Here is a 15,644-nt window from a genome sequence, read left to right as displayed (position 1 = left end):
CCCATACCCTCTATATGAGGGAGAACAGTAGTCCCATACCCTCTATATGAGGGAGAACAGTAGTCCCATACCCTCTATATGAGGGAGAACAGTAGTCCCATACCCTCTGTATGAGGGAGAACAGTAGTCCCATACCCTCTATATGAGGGAGAACAGTAGTCCCATACCCTCTATATGAGGGAGAACAGTAGTCCATACCCTCTGTATGAGGGAGAACAGTAGTCCATACCCTCTATATGAGGGAGAACAGTAGTCCATACCCTCTGTATGAGGGAGAACAGTAGTCCATACCCTCTGTATGAGGGAGAACAGTAGTCCATACCCTCTGTATGAGGGAGAACAGTAGTCCATACCCTCTGTATGAGGGAGAACAGTAGTCCATACCCTCTGTATGAGGGAGAACAGTAGTCCATACCCTCTGTATGAGGGAGAACAGTAGTCCACCAGAGAAGCATACCCTCTATATGAGGGAGAACAGTAGTCCACCAGAGAAGCATACCCTCTATATGAGGGAGAACAGTAGTCCACCAGAGAAGCATACCCTCTATATGAGGGAGAACAGTAGTCCACCAGAGAAGCATACCCTCTATATGAGGGAGAACAGTAGTCCACCAGAGAAGCATACCCTCTATATGAGGGAGAACAGTAGTCCACCAGAGAAGCATACCCTCTATATGAGGGAGAACAGTAGTCCACCAGAGAAGCATACCCTCTATGAGGGAGAACAGTAGTCCACCAGAGAAGCAGAAACACAGAAGCGTATTGTGCACCTTGTAGGTTTCAGACAGACAGACACATGTTAATGGTTTGACAGCCAGCCGTCTAGGGAGGAAAGGAGAGAACACACAGGAGAGCGTGAAGGGTTGATGGACAGCCAGAGAGGTGTGTAAGGAGAGGATGAGTGATCCATGGCTTACAGTACAGTACAGTACAGTACTGTACGATCAGCCCTCCTCCTCCTCCTCCTCCCCCACTCATCCCTCATGGAGCTCTGCTTGGCTGTAATCGGAGTGTGAGGTGGACAGATGTGGTCGGGGGAGGTCAAGAGTCTGGTTGGGGTCTCGGGGGGCGGGGGGGGGGGGGGGGTGCAGTGATGAAGATCAGAACAGTGTATGAAGGTCGGTGATACTAAACAGAACAGAGCTCTTCTCTGCTCCTTTTATGGACATTTGATGGACGTTTCAAATATTAAGCATATTCTTTCGTACATTTAACAAAGGTGCAATATATATTTTTTCTTAAACATTCCCCCCATGTACCACCAGTAATTATGCCCATGGAGAGTGGTCCACATTAAATCAGTGATTAGACCCAAGACGCCAGCTGACCTGGCATTGCATGACATTTATTTTTGATCAGTACAGCATGTGCCTATGATGACTGTGTATAAATATGTTTTGATCTCTCTTTTTGGAGAGAACTACTTCTCCCATGAGCTCATGCAATACATTAGCCTGACACTCGGTCTGAATTTTCATTTCGTTAATCGCCAGAACATATTTTTTTTAATGGGCGTGGCTAGCGATTCAGGGCTGGGGCCAGGCTAGCAATACATGGCTTAACTTAAAAACAATTCAACTTCGGCATGAGTGCGATTGATCCACAGTTCAGTATCAATGCTTATAGGCTTTGCACTGCGGCCAAAGTGCGGGTATTGCGCCAACATTGGAGCAAAATTATCAAATGAAATAAATCACACAATAATGAAAAATGAACAAGCCTAAAAATAAATCACACAACCTAAAGGGGAAGAGTAACGGCGGTCACAGATACGATACTTGTCTTACAGAATGTAAGACAAGAGAGATCTCCGAGAGATAAAATCATGACGAATCCGGTGATTTACGGCAAACCTTTCTGAACCAGGTGTGTTTTTCGGAGTGATTTAAAAGACGATATGAAGCAGCTGGTCTGATAGCCTCAGGTAGTGCATTCCAGAGTCTAGCAGTCCTCTGGACAGCAAGACACTGCACACATCATGGAAGTATGTGCTAAAAATACTTTGTTACAAGTAAAACTTGTACAAAACTAAGGGGACAGAGGGGGCAGAATGGAAGGGGACAGAATGCAAGGGGACAGAGGGGGCAGAATGGAAGGGGACAGAATGCAAGGGGACAGAGGGTGCAGAATGGAAGGGGACAGAATGCAAGGGGACAGAGGGGGGCAGAATGAAAGGGGACAGAGGGGGCAGAATGGAAGGGGACAGAGGGGACAAAGAGGCCGTCACAACATGTGTTTGCAGAGGGGACAAAGAGACCATATCACAACAGTGCGTCGGGGCTGGTGGGAGTGTTGCTGATGTGGACTCTGTGCTGTTGTCACAGACAGGCTGGCAGAGATGACGAGCCGTGTGAGGAATGCACATCATTACACAGACAGAGGAAGGGATAAAGTCAACACACGGACACTCTTAATGAACATTGGAATCAGTGGCGGAGCGAGCGAGCGAGCGTGCGTGCGTGCGTGCGTGCGTGCGTGTGCGTGTGCTGTGTGTACACGTGTGCGTGCAAGAATGCATGTGTGTGCAGGCAGGCGTGTGAGCAAGCATGTGTGAGAGCAGGCATGCAAGTCCACGTGTTCTGTGCACATGGACAAAGACTAATGTCTTACTGACAACTTTACTATGAAATATACTACTTTCTTCCATTTTCTCATTTAGTATCTCTGTGCTACTACCGTATACTGTGTGTGGGCATTATGACATACAGTATAACCCAGAGATACAGTACACTAGCTCTGCTGGCGCATGTGCAGCTCATGAATATGACAAGTCGTCCGTTTTGAGACCGATAAATCTCAGCCTGCTCAGAAACGTTGTGTTTGTTTGTGTCTGTTTCTTTGTTCTTTGTATATGTCTATTGAAATAATGCGTCGTTGATGACCAATGGCTGCCCTTGTTTCTGTTCACCAGAGCGACTGCGTGAACTACGTGAAGATTGTCCACCACTACAACCGCACACACCTGTACGCCTGTGGCACCGGGGCCTTCCACCCTACCTGTGCTTATGTTGAGGTGGGACAGAAGATGGAGGTAAGAATGAGAGACAGGCAGGTGTACGGACACACAGTCAGGACACTAACGCACGCACGCACGCACGCACGCACGCACGCACGCACGCACGCACGCACGCACGCACGCACGCACGCACGCACGCACGCACGCACGCACGCACGCACACCACACCACACCACACCACACCACACCACACCACACCACACACACACACTGCAAATCCGGACAACCATGGGTCCGACCGACTCCGGCCACTCGTTTGAAGTCGGTGGGGCGAACGGTTCTCGAGTTACGTGGATTACAGACAGACAGACAGACAGACAGACGTACAGACAGACAGAGACTTGGTGCATTTATAGATGTCATTATATACTCAACATTTACAAACATTTTCATGTGAAGGACCCCCACATTTTACCGTATGTATTTAGCCATGTACCCCCATCTAAAAAAAACATGTTCTCTTCCTTCTAGGACCATGTGTTCAGGATCGACCCGTCCAAGGTGGAGGACGGGAAGGGGAAGAGCCCGTATGACCCAAAGCACCCTGCCGCCTCCGTACTCATTGGTCAGTCCCCTTTTATGCATTCTCATTTGTGCGATTTTAGTCGACTAAATCTACGGTTGATTTAGTCGACTAAAATGTATTTTGGAGGGCCTTGATGCCGTCGTAATGGCTGATTTTACACTTGCTGAAAATAGCCGATCTACAAGCTCACAACGCGTCCCGATCGGCTGTAGATCGGCTATTTTCAGCATGCAACCAAGTGTAAAATGACTTATACTGGATCTCTTGTCCACGAGTCCCTTCCTATAACATTTTAGTCTAGTTTTTATATTCGATATATTTAGTCTTAGTTTTAGTCATCGTAGCTTAGTTTTCATGTAGTTTCCATTTAGTTTTCGTCAGTGGAAAAAAGGTAGTCGACGAACATTTTCCGTCATAGTTTTAGTCGAGGAAAACAACAAGTGGTATGTAACGCTCTCCGTCTCCTATAGGTGATGAGCTGTATGCGGGCGTGGCCACAGACCTGATGGGGCGGGACTTCACCATCTTCAGGAGTCTGGGAAGGCGGCCTTCCATACGCACGGAACAACATGACTCGCGCTGGCTCAATGGTGTGTGATGTATGCGTGTTGACTTCTGCCTCATGTGACAAAAAAGGGCTTATTGTTTGGATTTTACAGATCAGGGTTTGATCCTGTGTGATGAACGTTGCTGTGTTACTGTTGAATGCTGTGTTTGAATGCTGTGCATTGTCACGTGGTTCATCCAATGAGGGGGGCAGAAAACAGCCCCGGTCACGTGGTTCATCCAATGAGGGGGGCAGAAAACAGCCCCGGTCACGTGGTTCATCCAATGAGGGGGGCAGAAAACAGCCCCGGTCACGACGTGGTTCATGTAACTCATTTGCCACTCTAAAGCCCATATAGACTTCAATGCAATCCGTAAACGTCCGGTTCAGGCCTAACCTGACTCCGCCAGATGGGGCAGCAGAGAGTACACTGGGTTCCCATCTGGGAACTCCCAGGCAGACTTGATGCCCGGCCACAAAACGGCCTGGCCAATCAGCAGCAGCTAGAGGCGGGATCAAGGCAGCACTGTGTATGCCTTGATCCCGCCTCTAGCTGCCGAGAGTGTACTCTCTGCTGCCCCATCTGGCGGAGTCAGGTTAGTTCAGGCCTTCATCACTCTTAACCTCTTAAACCCCAGGGGGGTCCAGGAGAGAAAATCTAAAATATCGGAGTTGGAACCTAAGACCTTGACCAGCCCCATTTACCCGCTGAGAGCTGTTCATGGCGGGGGATTGGGGCTCAAGAGGTTTAAGGTCCCTGCACACTGAGCATGTTTTTCTGATTTTTAGCGGCGGTTTTCCGAAAAACGCACCCAGTGTGCAACCACCTTTACGCCAGTAGAAGTCTATGTAAAAGAGCCACCATTGGCCCCATGAAGTGAACAGAGTTGTCGCAACTCTCTCATCGAAAAGATGGAGGCCTCACGGACTCCATATTAGGGCATCGTTTTTTATCCCAAAACTCCATATATGGGCAGCGATCGACTTTACTTAGAGCTCCATGTATGGAACCTGATGACGGACTTGTTTGAGTCTGACGTCATGCTGACAGCGCTATGCTGTGGCAGCGACACAGCATAAAAGAAGGTCGAGCAGAGTCACAGAGCTGGACACATTGAAAGCAGTTGAGCTTGAAGCATCGCTGAGATGGACGTGCTTTTAAGAGCTTGAAGGAGAATCAGATCTGAGTCGTCGTCTCTCCACAATCTTTCCCTTACAGATCAGTTGCTATTCAGTGACCTTCAGGTCTGTCAGATCAGTAGCTATTCAGTGACCTTCAGGTCTGTCAGATCAGTAGCTATTCAGTGACCTTCAGGTCTGTCAGATCAGTTGCTATTCAGTGACCTTCAGGTCTGTCAGATCAGTCGATGTCCAGTGAGTTTCAGGTCCGAACCAACGATGATGCGGTGGACGGTGAACGTGAGAGGACCGCCAGGTGTTGACATTTTCGGTCATTCTGCGGTGACCGTGGGTCACCACTGGGTGTTCTCGTTTGGAGGTTACTGTGGTGGTAAATGTCCGTCGGACCCCATCAACGTGTCTGTCTTCAACACGCTGTCTCTGAGGTGGAGGACGTTGTCGCCTCCCGCAATGACACCTGGAAGAGGAGAACCTCCCCTTGGAGTTCCTTGCACGCGCCAGTTCCACACCGCTGTGCTGGTGGGAGGTACCGTCTACCTCTTGGGGGGACGGAAGATTGGGCGTGCATTTTGCAACAACGTGCTTCACGCATTTGACGTTGACGCCCACACGTGGTTCCAACCACAGGTCTTTGGGACTGTCCCAGAGGAGAGGGCGTGCCACTCAGCCTGTGTCGTTGGGAAGGTCATGTTTATCCATGGAGGATACACCCGGTGTTATAGATACACTAATGACATCTACAAGTTGGACACCACCACGATGGTCTGGAGTTTGATTTACACCAGAGGAACTCCACCTCCTGCTACAGCATGGCACTCTGCCACCACCTTCGGGACAAAGATGTTTGTATTTGGGGGCTGGGGGGGTCAGTACTACAACAACGACATCAGAGTGTTTGACACAGAGACCAACCACTGGCTGCACACGCCTTCTGCGCAGCCCCTTCCAGAAGTACCCTGCATGGGTAATTCCCTTTTTACCTACAATGGAGAGCTGTACATACTTAGTGGACAACACATCTACAACAAGCTGTGGATATACAATCCAGAGACGTCCTCCTGGAGGGAGGTTAAGCCCAAGGGGAACGGCCCGTTAACCATGACCGATGACGACTGCTGCTGTTGCATTGTGGGAGATCGTATCATCCTCTTCAATGATGACCTGCACATCATAGACTTGAGTCCTAGTCTGAAGACCTTATGCAAGCTAGCAGTCATTCAGTACGGTCTGGACCAGTCTGAACTCCCACACGACATCAGGTGGGAACTGGCGGCCATGACTACCAACAGCCAATAGGAACTGGCAGCCATGAATTAAAGAAAACATAAAATATGGCCCTGGACCGCTGGCCATAGCGCCACCTATAGGCCTGACGGCGCGCCGTGGGTTCGAGTCCCGACGCCATCTCTCTCTCATACTGTCCTATATCTATAATAATAAAGGCATGAAAAAATAAAAGCACCCAAAAAATTAATCTTTCTAAAAAGAAGAATATGATCACACCCGTGTGAAGTGAGGGCGCTCTTATCATCGTACATCATCCATTCATTGTCAATGGGAGTTTAATCTTTGTGTAGGACAAATAAGCCGATTTGCTCGTCCACATATGACGTAAATTCTCCATTCATTGTCAATGGGAATTTAATGTTTGTGTAGGACAAAAATAGCTTAATATAAAATAGATATGATCTCAGTGGAGCTCATATCCCCACCAGGAATCTCCATATTTGGGCAACGTATCAGCCCAGTTCTACCTCCATTGACAAGGTCAATGCAAGGTTTTAATAGTTTTGGATTTTTCAGCATAATTTACTTTTAGTTAGTTTTGACATTCAGTGAGTTTCAGTTTGTTTTTTAGAGCGCGGGTTTGCTAGTTGCTTAGTTTTAGTTTTGTTTTGATTTGTATTAGTGTTTTGTTTTATAATTATATAGATATTCCACTGTTACGTTCTTAGCTTACGTATGATTCACGATAACTATTTATGTATATGATGTATTGTGTTTTTTGTTATTGCTTAATGTAAGTCGCTCTGGATTAAGAGCGTCTGCTAAATGCCTAAATTGTAAATTGTAATTGTTGTTATTTGTGTTACTACTAGTACAGTACCTGTTGTCAGCAGGTACTATTTGAGAGGTTTGTGGAACGTATATATTTTATAGCTAGATGCTTCAGCGGATCAGCTGCAAATCAAATTGCACTTGCAGGAGAGTAAAGATTTGTGTTTGTGTAGTATTGTGTACATGTGTTTGCATTTGTCTGGTATGCACTTACAGTATGTGTGATGGAGTGTCTGGTTGAATATATCCTCACAATCCAGTACAGTATGTTCATTCTATTATTTAGTTAAGAGTCTTCATAGGAGAATATAACCTCCTCTCCCCCATTTCTCTTGCAGAACCAAAGTTTGTGGGCTCTTTCTGGGTTCCTGAGAGCGAGAACCCAGATGATGACAAGATCTTCTTCTTCTTCAGAGAGACTGCAGTAGAAGCCCAGGGTCTGGGCAAGTCTACGTACTCGCGCATTGGACAGCTGTGCAGGGTGAGAGGCATGGCGTTCATATGGAGGAGGAAGTCAGGTTGGGAAAGCCTCACATTAATGTAGGAAATGGCATGTCATTCATATGGAGGAGGAAGTCAGGTTGGGAAAGCCTCACATTAATGTAGGAAATGGCATGTCATTCATATGGAGGAGGAAGTCAGGTTGGGAAAGCCCTCACATTAATGGAGGAAACGCATGTGGTCTCCACTCTCTGAGGCTAATGTACTGTAGGATGGCTGCAGATTCGATTGACGTTATAAAAAGCATACTGTGAAATGCATTGCTTATAATAAGATAAATAGTGTTTATATTGCTCTACACAAACGCTATTTTATATTATATATAAAAGAATCACACCTGTGTGAACTGAGTGGTGTAAGGTCTTATATAGACTGATCAGCTGTGGTCTGACGTAATGTCTGACGTAATGAAATCACACCCGTGTGAACTGGGTGACCATAGCAACCATGCTCATTTTTTGGTACGAACAGACAGACAGACAAACAGACAGACGCGTAAAATAACAAAGCCAGTTGTAGGAGTGGTTTACACCACTCAAAAACCTGTGTGAAGTGAGGGGCGCTAACATATTAAAGTCTAATTCATGTTGATTAGGTGATGTAATGGTGATGTAAAACAAACGGTGCCAACACAAACATTACATTTTCTTTATTGTTAATGGCATTTGTGGCATTTGTTTGTGTTAGGGACACGATGAGTAAATTTTCCCTTCATTGTCAATGGCGTTTTAAAAACAAACATTGAACTAAAAACAAACATTAAACCTGTATATAGGAGGGGCTAGCGCCCATCAAAAACGTACCATACATTTATGTATTCCTTTCCTTTCCTTTCTGTTGACCAGAATGACATGGGCGGTCAGCGTAGCCTGGTCAACAAGTGGACCACCTTCCTGAAGACCCGTCTCATTTGTTCTGTACCAGGAGCTGATGGCAGTGACACATACTTTGACGAGCTACGTAAGTTACAGTGGAATTGAATGTATAGGTCTAACATTTCTGAGCAACAGTTGTTATACCCTGCTGTGAATTGGGTATACGGTATTACAAATCCAATCATTATTGAATGAAACATTCAACTCTGTGTTCTGGATAAGAGAGTGGACTTTTCACCAACAGTGAAATGTAAATGTTGACAAAGAACCTGAGGCATTTCTAGACACACACATGGACGTTTTAGTGGCCTGTGTTCAAACAATTGTATTTAGTCTAAGTAGCAAAATTAATCTAACAATTTAGATTAATTATACGAATGTCTGTCCATTAGTGTGTGTTTTCTTTCTGCTAGACTAAGCACATCTAAGGTCCAATTTATTTACCTCAGGGTGTTTTCAGAGTGCAGCTAAGAAATATGTTCTGAACTCTCTGAAAGCCTTCCTGATGGGGCAGCAGTGGTACTGGACTTAGAGCGGCCGTCTGGGAAGCAGAAGGTTCCCTGTTCAGTCCCCAGTTCCTCAGTGTCGAAAGTAACACACTGACTGAATAATGCACCTTCTAAAGCACTTCGGATAAGGCCGCCATTAGCCTGGGCAGCATTTCTTGATGATCCGGTCGGGAGCGGATGATATCGCTTTACGTCATGTTGTAGTATTGTTTTGTAGTCATCAATCTTTCCGGAACTTCCTTTTCCCTCAAACCAATTTTTCTCAATAAAAGCTGCAGGCTAACGTCCGATATCATCCGCTCCAGACCGGTTCACACGGTAATTTTGTAACACAGACCAGGCTTTTCTCCGAGGTGGAAAGCCTGGTGACGCGAGGTTAGGCTGCCATAGAAATGCAGAACATATTTAGCATTTACCTGAATCTCCATGCTGTACACAAGGCTGTGCATGCAATGATTCTATGGTACTGTATATGTAGTCTGGAGACTCTGGACCCATTCCACTCAGACACATTTTTGTGGCTCCCTTTATTTTTGTTTGTTTCCTACATTTTGTTTTTAATTATTATTATTATTATTTCAAAAACATTTAAAAAAAAACATTCCCACATTTCCCCTCATATTTCCCACATTCACATTTGTCATGAATTACAAACAAATGTAATGATTTTTTCCCCCCAGTAATTTCATGAAGAAATCTAAGACATTCCATAAATTAGAAAACAAATGTTATATATATATAGTATAGTGAAAATAGCAGATCTTCAAGCTCACAACGTGGTGCGAAGCGACGCATTGTGTGCTTGTAGATCTCCTATTTTCACCAGTTTGGGTAAAACGTCTAATTTCTATTTTGGGTCTTGAGCTGAAACGTTTTGGAACCAGTGTTCTAGACTGCTGAGGCATTAACAAAGTCCCCAAAGAGGATTGGTGTGGCTATCTCTGCATGTAGGCTGTAATCTCATCCGTCTAAAGCTTAACTAAATGCAAAAATTGGTCCAAATTCTGACCCCACCGACGTAGTCTATAATCTGCCCACAGGGTTCCCTGTGGTTAAACTTAACAAAGGCCAAAGGAAAAGGAATACGAAATAATGAGTCTGATCCGCACCTTAGGGCACAAAAATAAGTAAGAGTTCAGCTTTGATCTCAAGACACAGCCGAACTAAATGTTAAACTGAACCCTCAACCCAACCACATTTTCGGAATATTCCATAGATGTGTTTATTTTTATTTAGTTTAGTCTAGTTTAGTTCAGTTTGTGACATTTCCTTCAATTTGACTTTGAACTGTAAGACGCTCAGTGGTTCCTGCTAGGCCTGTTTTTGGTGGGTCTTGCACCTGACCAATGAAACAATAATGTGTAAAGGAAGGAAGGCACTGGAGCACACTTGGACAGTTAAAGGTTTTTTTGCCAGGGTGCGAGTAAAAAGAGACCTTTCGATGTAACTATAACATCTTCTTCTGGTCATATGACGAAATAAAGGCTTTAACTGTCCGAATCTTCTCCAGTGGCTTCCTTTTGTACCAATACCAATATACCAGTCCTGTTCCTGAGAGGCACCGGACCAGCCTAAAATAGGCGTGAGGTGCGGTGGAACCCCCTTGTGCATAATATGTCTGTTTGTGGTGGGTCTTGTCCTGAACCAATGTAACTATGTTTGTAATGAAAGAACATCGAGTTAAACTCAGTTCCTGGACTGAATAGGCTTCCGACCCCCTGCTCGAGGCTACAATGATTTCTGTCCTCCAAATTCCCCGCTGTGACCTGCACTTATCAGCCATGTTGGACATGGCCACAGGGCTATGTTTATCTTTCTCTTGACCTCTGACTTCTCCACTGTCACCTCTGACCTCTGACCTGTGTGTGTGTGTGTGTGTGTGTGTGTGTGTGTGTGTGTGTGTGTGTGTGTGTGTGTGTGTGTGTGTGTGTGTGTGTGTGTGTGTGTGTGTGTGTGTGTGTGTGTGTGTGTGTGTGTGTGTGTGTGTGTGTGTGTGTGCACATCAGGCGATGTATTCCTTCTGCAGACGAGGGACAGGAAGAACCCTCTGGTCTACACTGTCTTCTCTACTTCCAGGTCAGAGTTCACTCACTGTGGGTGTGTCTGTGAGAGCGTCTGAGGGAAAAGTGAAAATGGATTGAATTAATGGCCATGCATGCCACATGCCTGGGTCCCTGGCTGTGTCCGAGCACGGAAATAGCGTTTGGTTGGTTTTCACCCCACACGGTAATTCTGTCATTTCTGGACCGTTTCCGAAGCGGGGCAGCTCGCCGGAACCGGGGCCGACACCCTGGGCCAAGTTCCAGACCCACAGTCAGAAACGAGCGTTCCTGACTGTGGGTCTGGAACTTGGGCCCCCCAGGGACCCCCACACAGAGTTGTACCACTCACTTCTCACGGGTGTGATTTTTTTCTTTTGGAAGGGGGTTGTATTGTACAGTATGTATCGAACTGTGTATGTTAGTCATTTTGGTGAGAGGGAATTAACAAAGGATATATTATTATCACACATTGGAGCACATTATTTTCCTTTTTTATGATTGTGAGAGAGGGGAGATGAAGCGTGTGAGAGAGATGATAGTGACAGCCACAGAGATGGTTCACCACTGAAACCCTATACTTGGCTCTGTATACTTTTACATTTTTGCTCAACATATGTCTTTGCCGAAAACAGCCAAGCTACAAGCTCACAATGTGAAAACAGCCAAGCTACAAGTTATGCAAGCTTGTAGATCTGCTGTTCTCTGTGAAAGTGTTCCCCACAACACTGCTGGGGTTTGAGTGGTTGAGCATGTGCTTTGTGAGAGAAATGAGAGAGAGAGAGTGATAGGAAGAGAGAGAGAATGTTTGTTTTTCCGTGGTACTGAATCTCCTGACTCTGGCTGTGTCTCTCCCAGCAGCAGTGTATTTAAAGGCTCAGCCGTGTGTCTTTACACCATGAATGACATCCGGAGAGCCTTCCTGGGGCCGTTCGCCCACAAAGAGGGGCCCAACTATCAGTGGGTCCCGTTCCAGGGAAAGGTCCCCTACCCTCGTCCTGGCATGGTGAGTAAATACAATAGAAGAGAATAAGGATAGAATAGCAGCAGATTTGCAAAGAATAAAGGTGGCCTCGGTGTTACATTTACTCTGAGAGTGTACATGCATGGGCTCCGTCTAAAACCCCTGGGGGTCCCTAACCCATTTTGACCTGAGATCAGATTCTAAAAATGTCTTCTACATCCTGACAGTTTTCTGAAAAAGCTATGTTTCTATGTCAGTCGTTCTTTGATTTTTCAAAAATAGCAGATCTACAAGCTTGTAGCGCGCCACTCGGTGGCGCGCTATGAGCTTGTAGATCTGCTATTTTTCAATAGCTAAAGCATAACATAATGCTAACACCAAAAGGGGTTCCCGCCCAAAATGGTTAAGCAGTGCTCGACTAAGTAAGTAGCCATGCGGCCCATAGGGGCCTGTTTCTGTAGCGTGAGGCAGCTTGATGTACAAGTACACCCCCTGGACATGACACTAGTATGTCGCAGGGACTTATATCCATCCCTTGATGCTGAGTGTCAAGCAGGGAGGGCACTGGGTCCCATTTTTTTAGAGTCTTTGGTATGACCCGGCCGGGGATTGAACCCCGACCTCCCAGTCTCAGGGCGGACACTCTAACCATAAGGCCACACTGAGCTGGTAAGTGCTCGTCTAGCAGACCTCATAACATTGAAACCTTCCTGAGCTACTGTATGCCTATAGACGGTTTGAGGGAGCAGGGGCTCAAGCCAAGAAAAGGAGCAGTTTGAGCCCCCTGTATGCTAACCCTCCTCTGCCTGAAACCTTCCACACAATCCCTCAATCCTCTCAATGGTTGGTCATTAGTGTTGTTTGTTACTGTACATGCAGCTAAGAACCAGAAGGGTTTCTCACACAGCTTTCTTACAGCTATTAGCTGCAGCCGTAGCACAACCATCTCCATTGTGTGACTACCGAACCTGCATTTGACCCACAGTAAACCCTTCCACTTTTCTCACACCATATCACCTCACTGGACTGCGGAACTTAAGAGAATGAGTTGAAGAACGCATTAAACCAAAGGGGAATTATTACACATTTTTGAGCGGTGCTAACGGCTGCAACATTTGACCGTGTGTGTGTGTGTTTGTTTGTGGGTGTCTATATCGACCTTATTTATGGTAGATAAACTTTAATCCTTAATAAACTTTGAATGGGAAAGTGCATTTCCCATTCAGGTCAAATCTAGAAAATCTAGAAATCTAGAAAATCTAGAAAATGTCATCATAATGGCAGACAAACATTGACAACGCTACACGTCATGTGGCCAATATAAATGCAGTGGGCGCCCCTCACTTCACACAAGTGTGATTTTTTTTTTACAGGAAAATAAATATACAATATAAATACATGTATATTAAAAAGCTGTGACTGTACGAATCGGCAAACCTCAATGCAGTGTAATGCAAGTAGTGTACAAGTATACAGTGTATTATACTGACGTTTGTTTTTGTCGACTGTCCAACTTTCTGTCATAATATTATCACGTCACTGCACAGTAAAATAAACAAAGGAAAATTACAATTCTTGCAAAGGAAAAAGTAAATAGAAGATGGCACCCTTAGGGCTGGAATTATTATGGCAAATCCTGTGACCCATCACGCCATAATCAGCTCACTGTGGCCCGCCCGCCTTCTGCACACACACAGCCAAACCCCAGCAATCCCCACAGTTCATTTAACTCTGCAGAAGTGGACCCAAATGGACCCTTAAGATGTAAGACAATAGACCCTTACAGGTCTACTAAAACTACTAAAAATAAGAACTACAGGTCCGTCTGGGTTCATTTCTGCACTTAAATGAACACTGGAGATTTTACTGTGTGGTCAGTGGTTGGCACACTTTAGTGTGTGTGTGTGTGTGTGTGTGTGTGTGTGTGTGTGTGTGTGTGTGTGTGTGTGTGTGTGTGTGTGTGTGTGTGTGTGTGTGTGTGTGTGTGTGTGTGTGTGTGTGTGTGTGTGTGTGTGTGTGTGTGTGTGTGTGTGTGTGTGTGTGTGTGTGTGTGTGTGTGTGTGTGTGTGTGTGTGTGCGTGCGTGCGTGCGTGCGTGCGTGCGTGCGTGCGTGCGTGCGTGCGTGCGTGCGTGCGTGCGTGCGTGCGTGCGTGCGTGCGTGCGTGCGTGCGTGTGTGCACGCACTTAGTCTCCACACCAACTGTTAATTGCTGCCAGCTGGTGTGATATTGAATACAGTCATTAATACTGTACAGTATAATAGGGTTGCTGCTGGGATTATTTGAGTACTTTGACGTACCAAGCGGCAGGCTAAATCTTATTAGATATAAGAAATATGCACTGCACACATTCCATAATTCTTTTGTAAAGCTTAATTTCCAATTAAAATGACATTGTTTAACATGAGCACACAGGGCTATTTGAACAAGGGTGTGATTGTATAAGAATGTCTTTTCCAGATGCCTGCTTTTGACATCTGACTCCACTTACAGTTTCCAATTAAAAGCACTTAAGCTTTATAAAACATGCAGACTCACGGTGTGTCATGATGCAACGTGTTGTGAAATGCAGATCGGAAGAACATTAAGTTGTTGCTTTCACAATACGTCACAATTAAGGATTAATTAAGGACTGTGTCCTGAGTGTCCTCATGCTTCATTGGAAGACTGTTCTCAGTTGAGGTGCTTTCTGAACATTGAATAAACAAGGTTACACATCAATGCTTAAAGGGCCACTTCACCACTTTTCAACTTATTTTCATATAATTGGTCCTCACTAATGTTCATGATAAAATACCACAATATTGTTCTACTCTGTCTGTGTCTCATAGGAGGGCTGTGGGCAATTCAGAAACCGTCCACCAGTGACATCATTGTTAGGCAGATTTTTTTTAAAACAAGATTAAAAATATATATATATTTAGATTTTTAGTATCGTGTGAACTATGGCTTCTAGTATCATATTGCAACTTTTCAGGAATAGAAAGTCTGCAGTTTCATTAGCTTGGATTCCCCATCGATGATGTCACTGGTGGACGTGTGTCTGAACTGCCCACAGCCCTCCCAAAAAAACAAAATGCAATCATTAAAAAAATGCATTGCAGATTTAAAGCCACACTATCAGGATCAGCCAATCGCCACAGATACCTCTCTCTCTCTCTCTCTCTCTCTCGCTGCCACGTGGTGCAGCCAATGTACACAATGTGTGTGAACTCTCCCGAGCAGTTTAGGCCAATGAAATCAAAGTCCCTTCCTTTCTTCCAGGGTTTTCGACTACCTTTTTTCACTGGCGAAAACTAAATGGAAACTAAATGAAAACTAAGCTATGCTGACTAAAAGTAAGACTAAATATACTGACAATTTCGTCAACTGCCTTCGTAGACTAAAATGTTAGGAAGGGACTAGTTGACAAGAGATCCAGTATAAGTCATTTTACACTTAATTTTCATTTTCAGCAAGTGTAAAAACAA

At 45.2% G+C, this 15,644-nt stretch overlaps 1 protein-coding gene across 1 annotated transcript in view; it reads left to right on the top strand.

Moving 5' to 3' along the window:
• sema3b (sema domain, immunoglobulin domain (Ig), short basic domain, secreted, (semaphorin) 3B) overlaps window positions 1–15,644 on the top strand; it is a 123,338-nt gene that overhangs the window by 96,896 nt on the left and 10,798 nt on the right. Inside the window, exons 5-11 of the mRNA XM_079530042.1 lie at window positions 2,912–3,031; window positions 3,488–3,581; window positions 4,013–4,132; window positions 7,626–7,768; window positions 8,634–8,748; window positions 11,179–11,248; window positions 12,073–12,217. Of these exons, the coding sequence (XP_079386168.1) occupies window positions 2,912–3,031; window positions 3,488–3,581; window positions 4,013–4,132; window positions 7,626–7,768; window positions 8,634–8,748; window positions 11,179–11,248; window positions 12,073–12,217 (807 nt within the window). The remainder of the gene's footprint in view (window positions 1–2,911; window positions 3,032–3,487; window positions 3,582–4,012; window positions 4,133–7,625; window positions 7,769–8,633; window positions 8,749–11,178; window positions 11,249–12,072; window positions 12,218–15,644) is intronic.

This window comes from Electrona antarctica (assembly GCF_951216825.1).
Source record: "Electrona antarctica genome assembly, chromosome: 2".
Classification (NCBI taxonomy): Eukaryota; Metazoa; Chordata; class Actinopteri; order Myctophiformes; family Myctophidae; genus Electrona; species Electrona antarctica.
The sequence above is the reverse complement of the archived record's forward strand: the minus strand, read 5'-3'. Positions and strand labels throughout refer to the sequence as shown.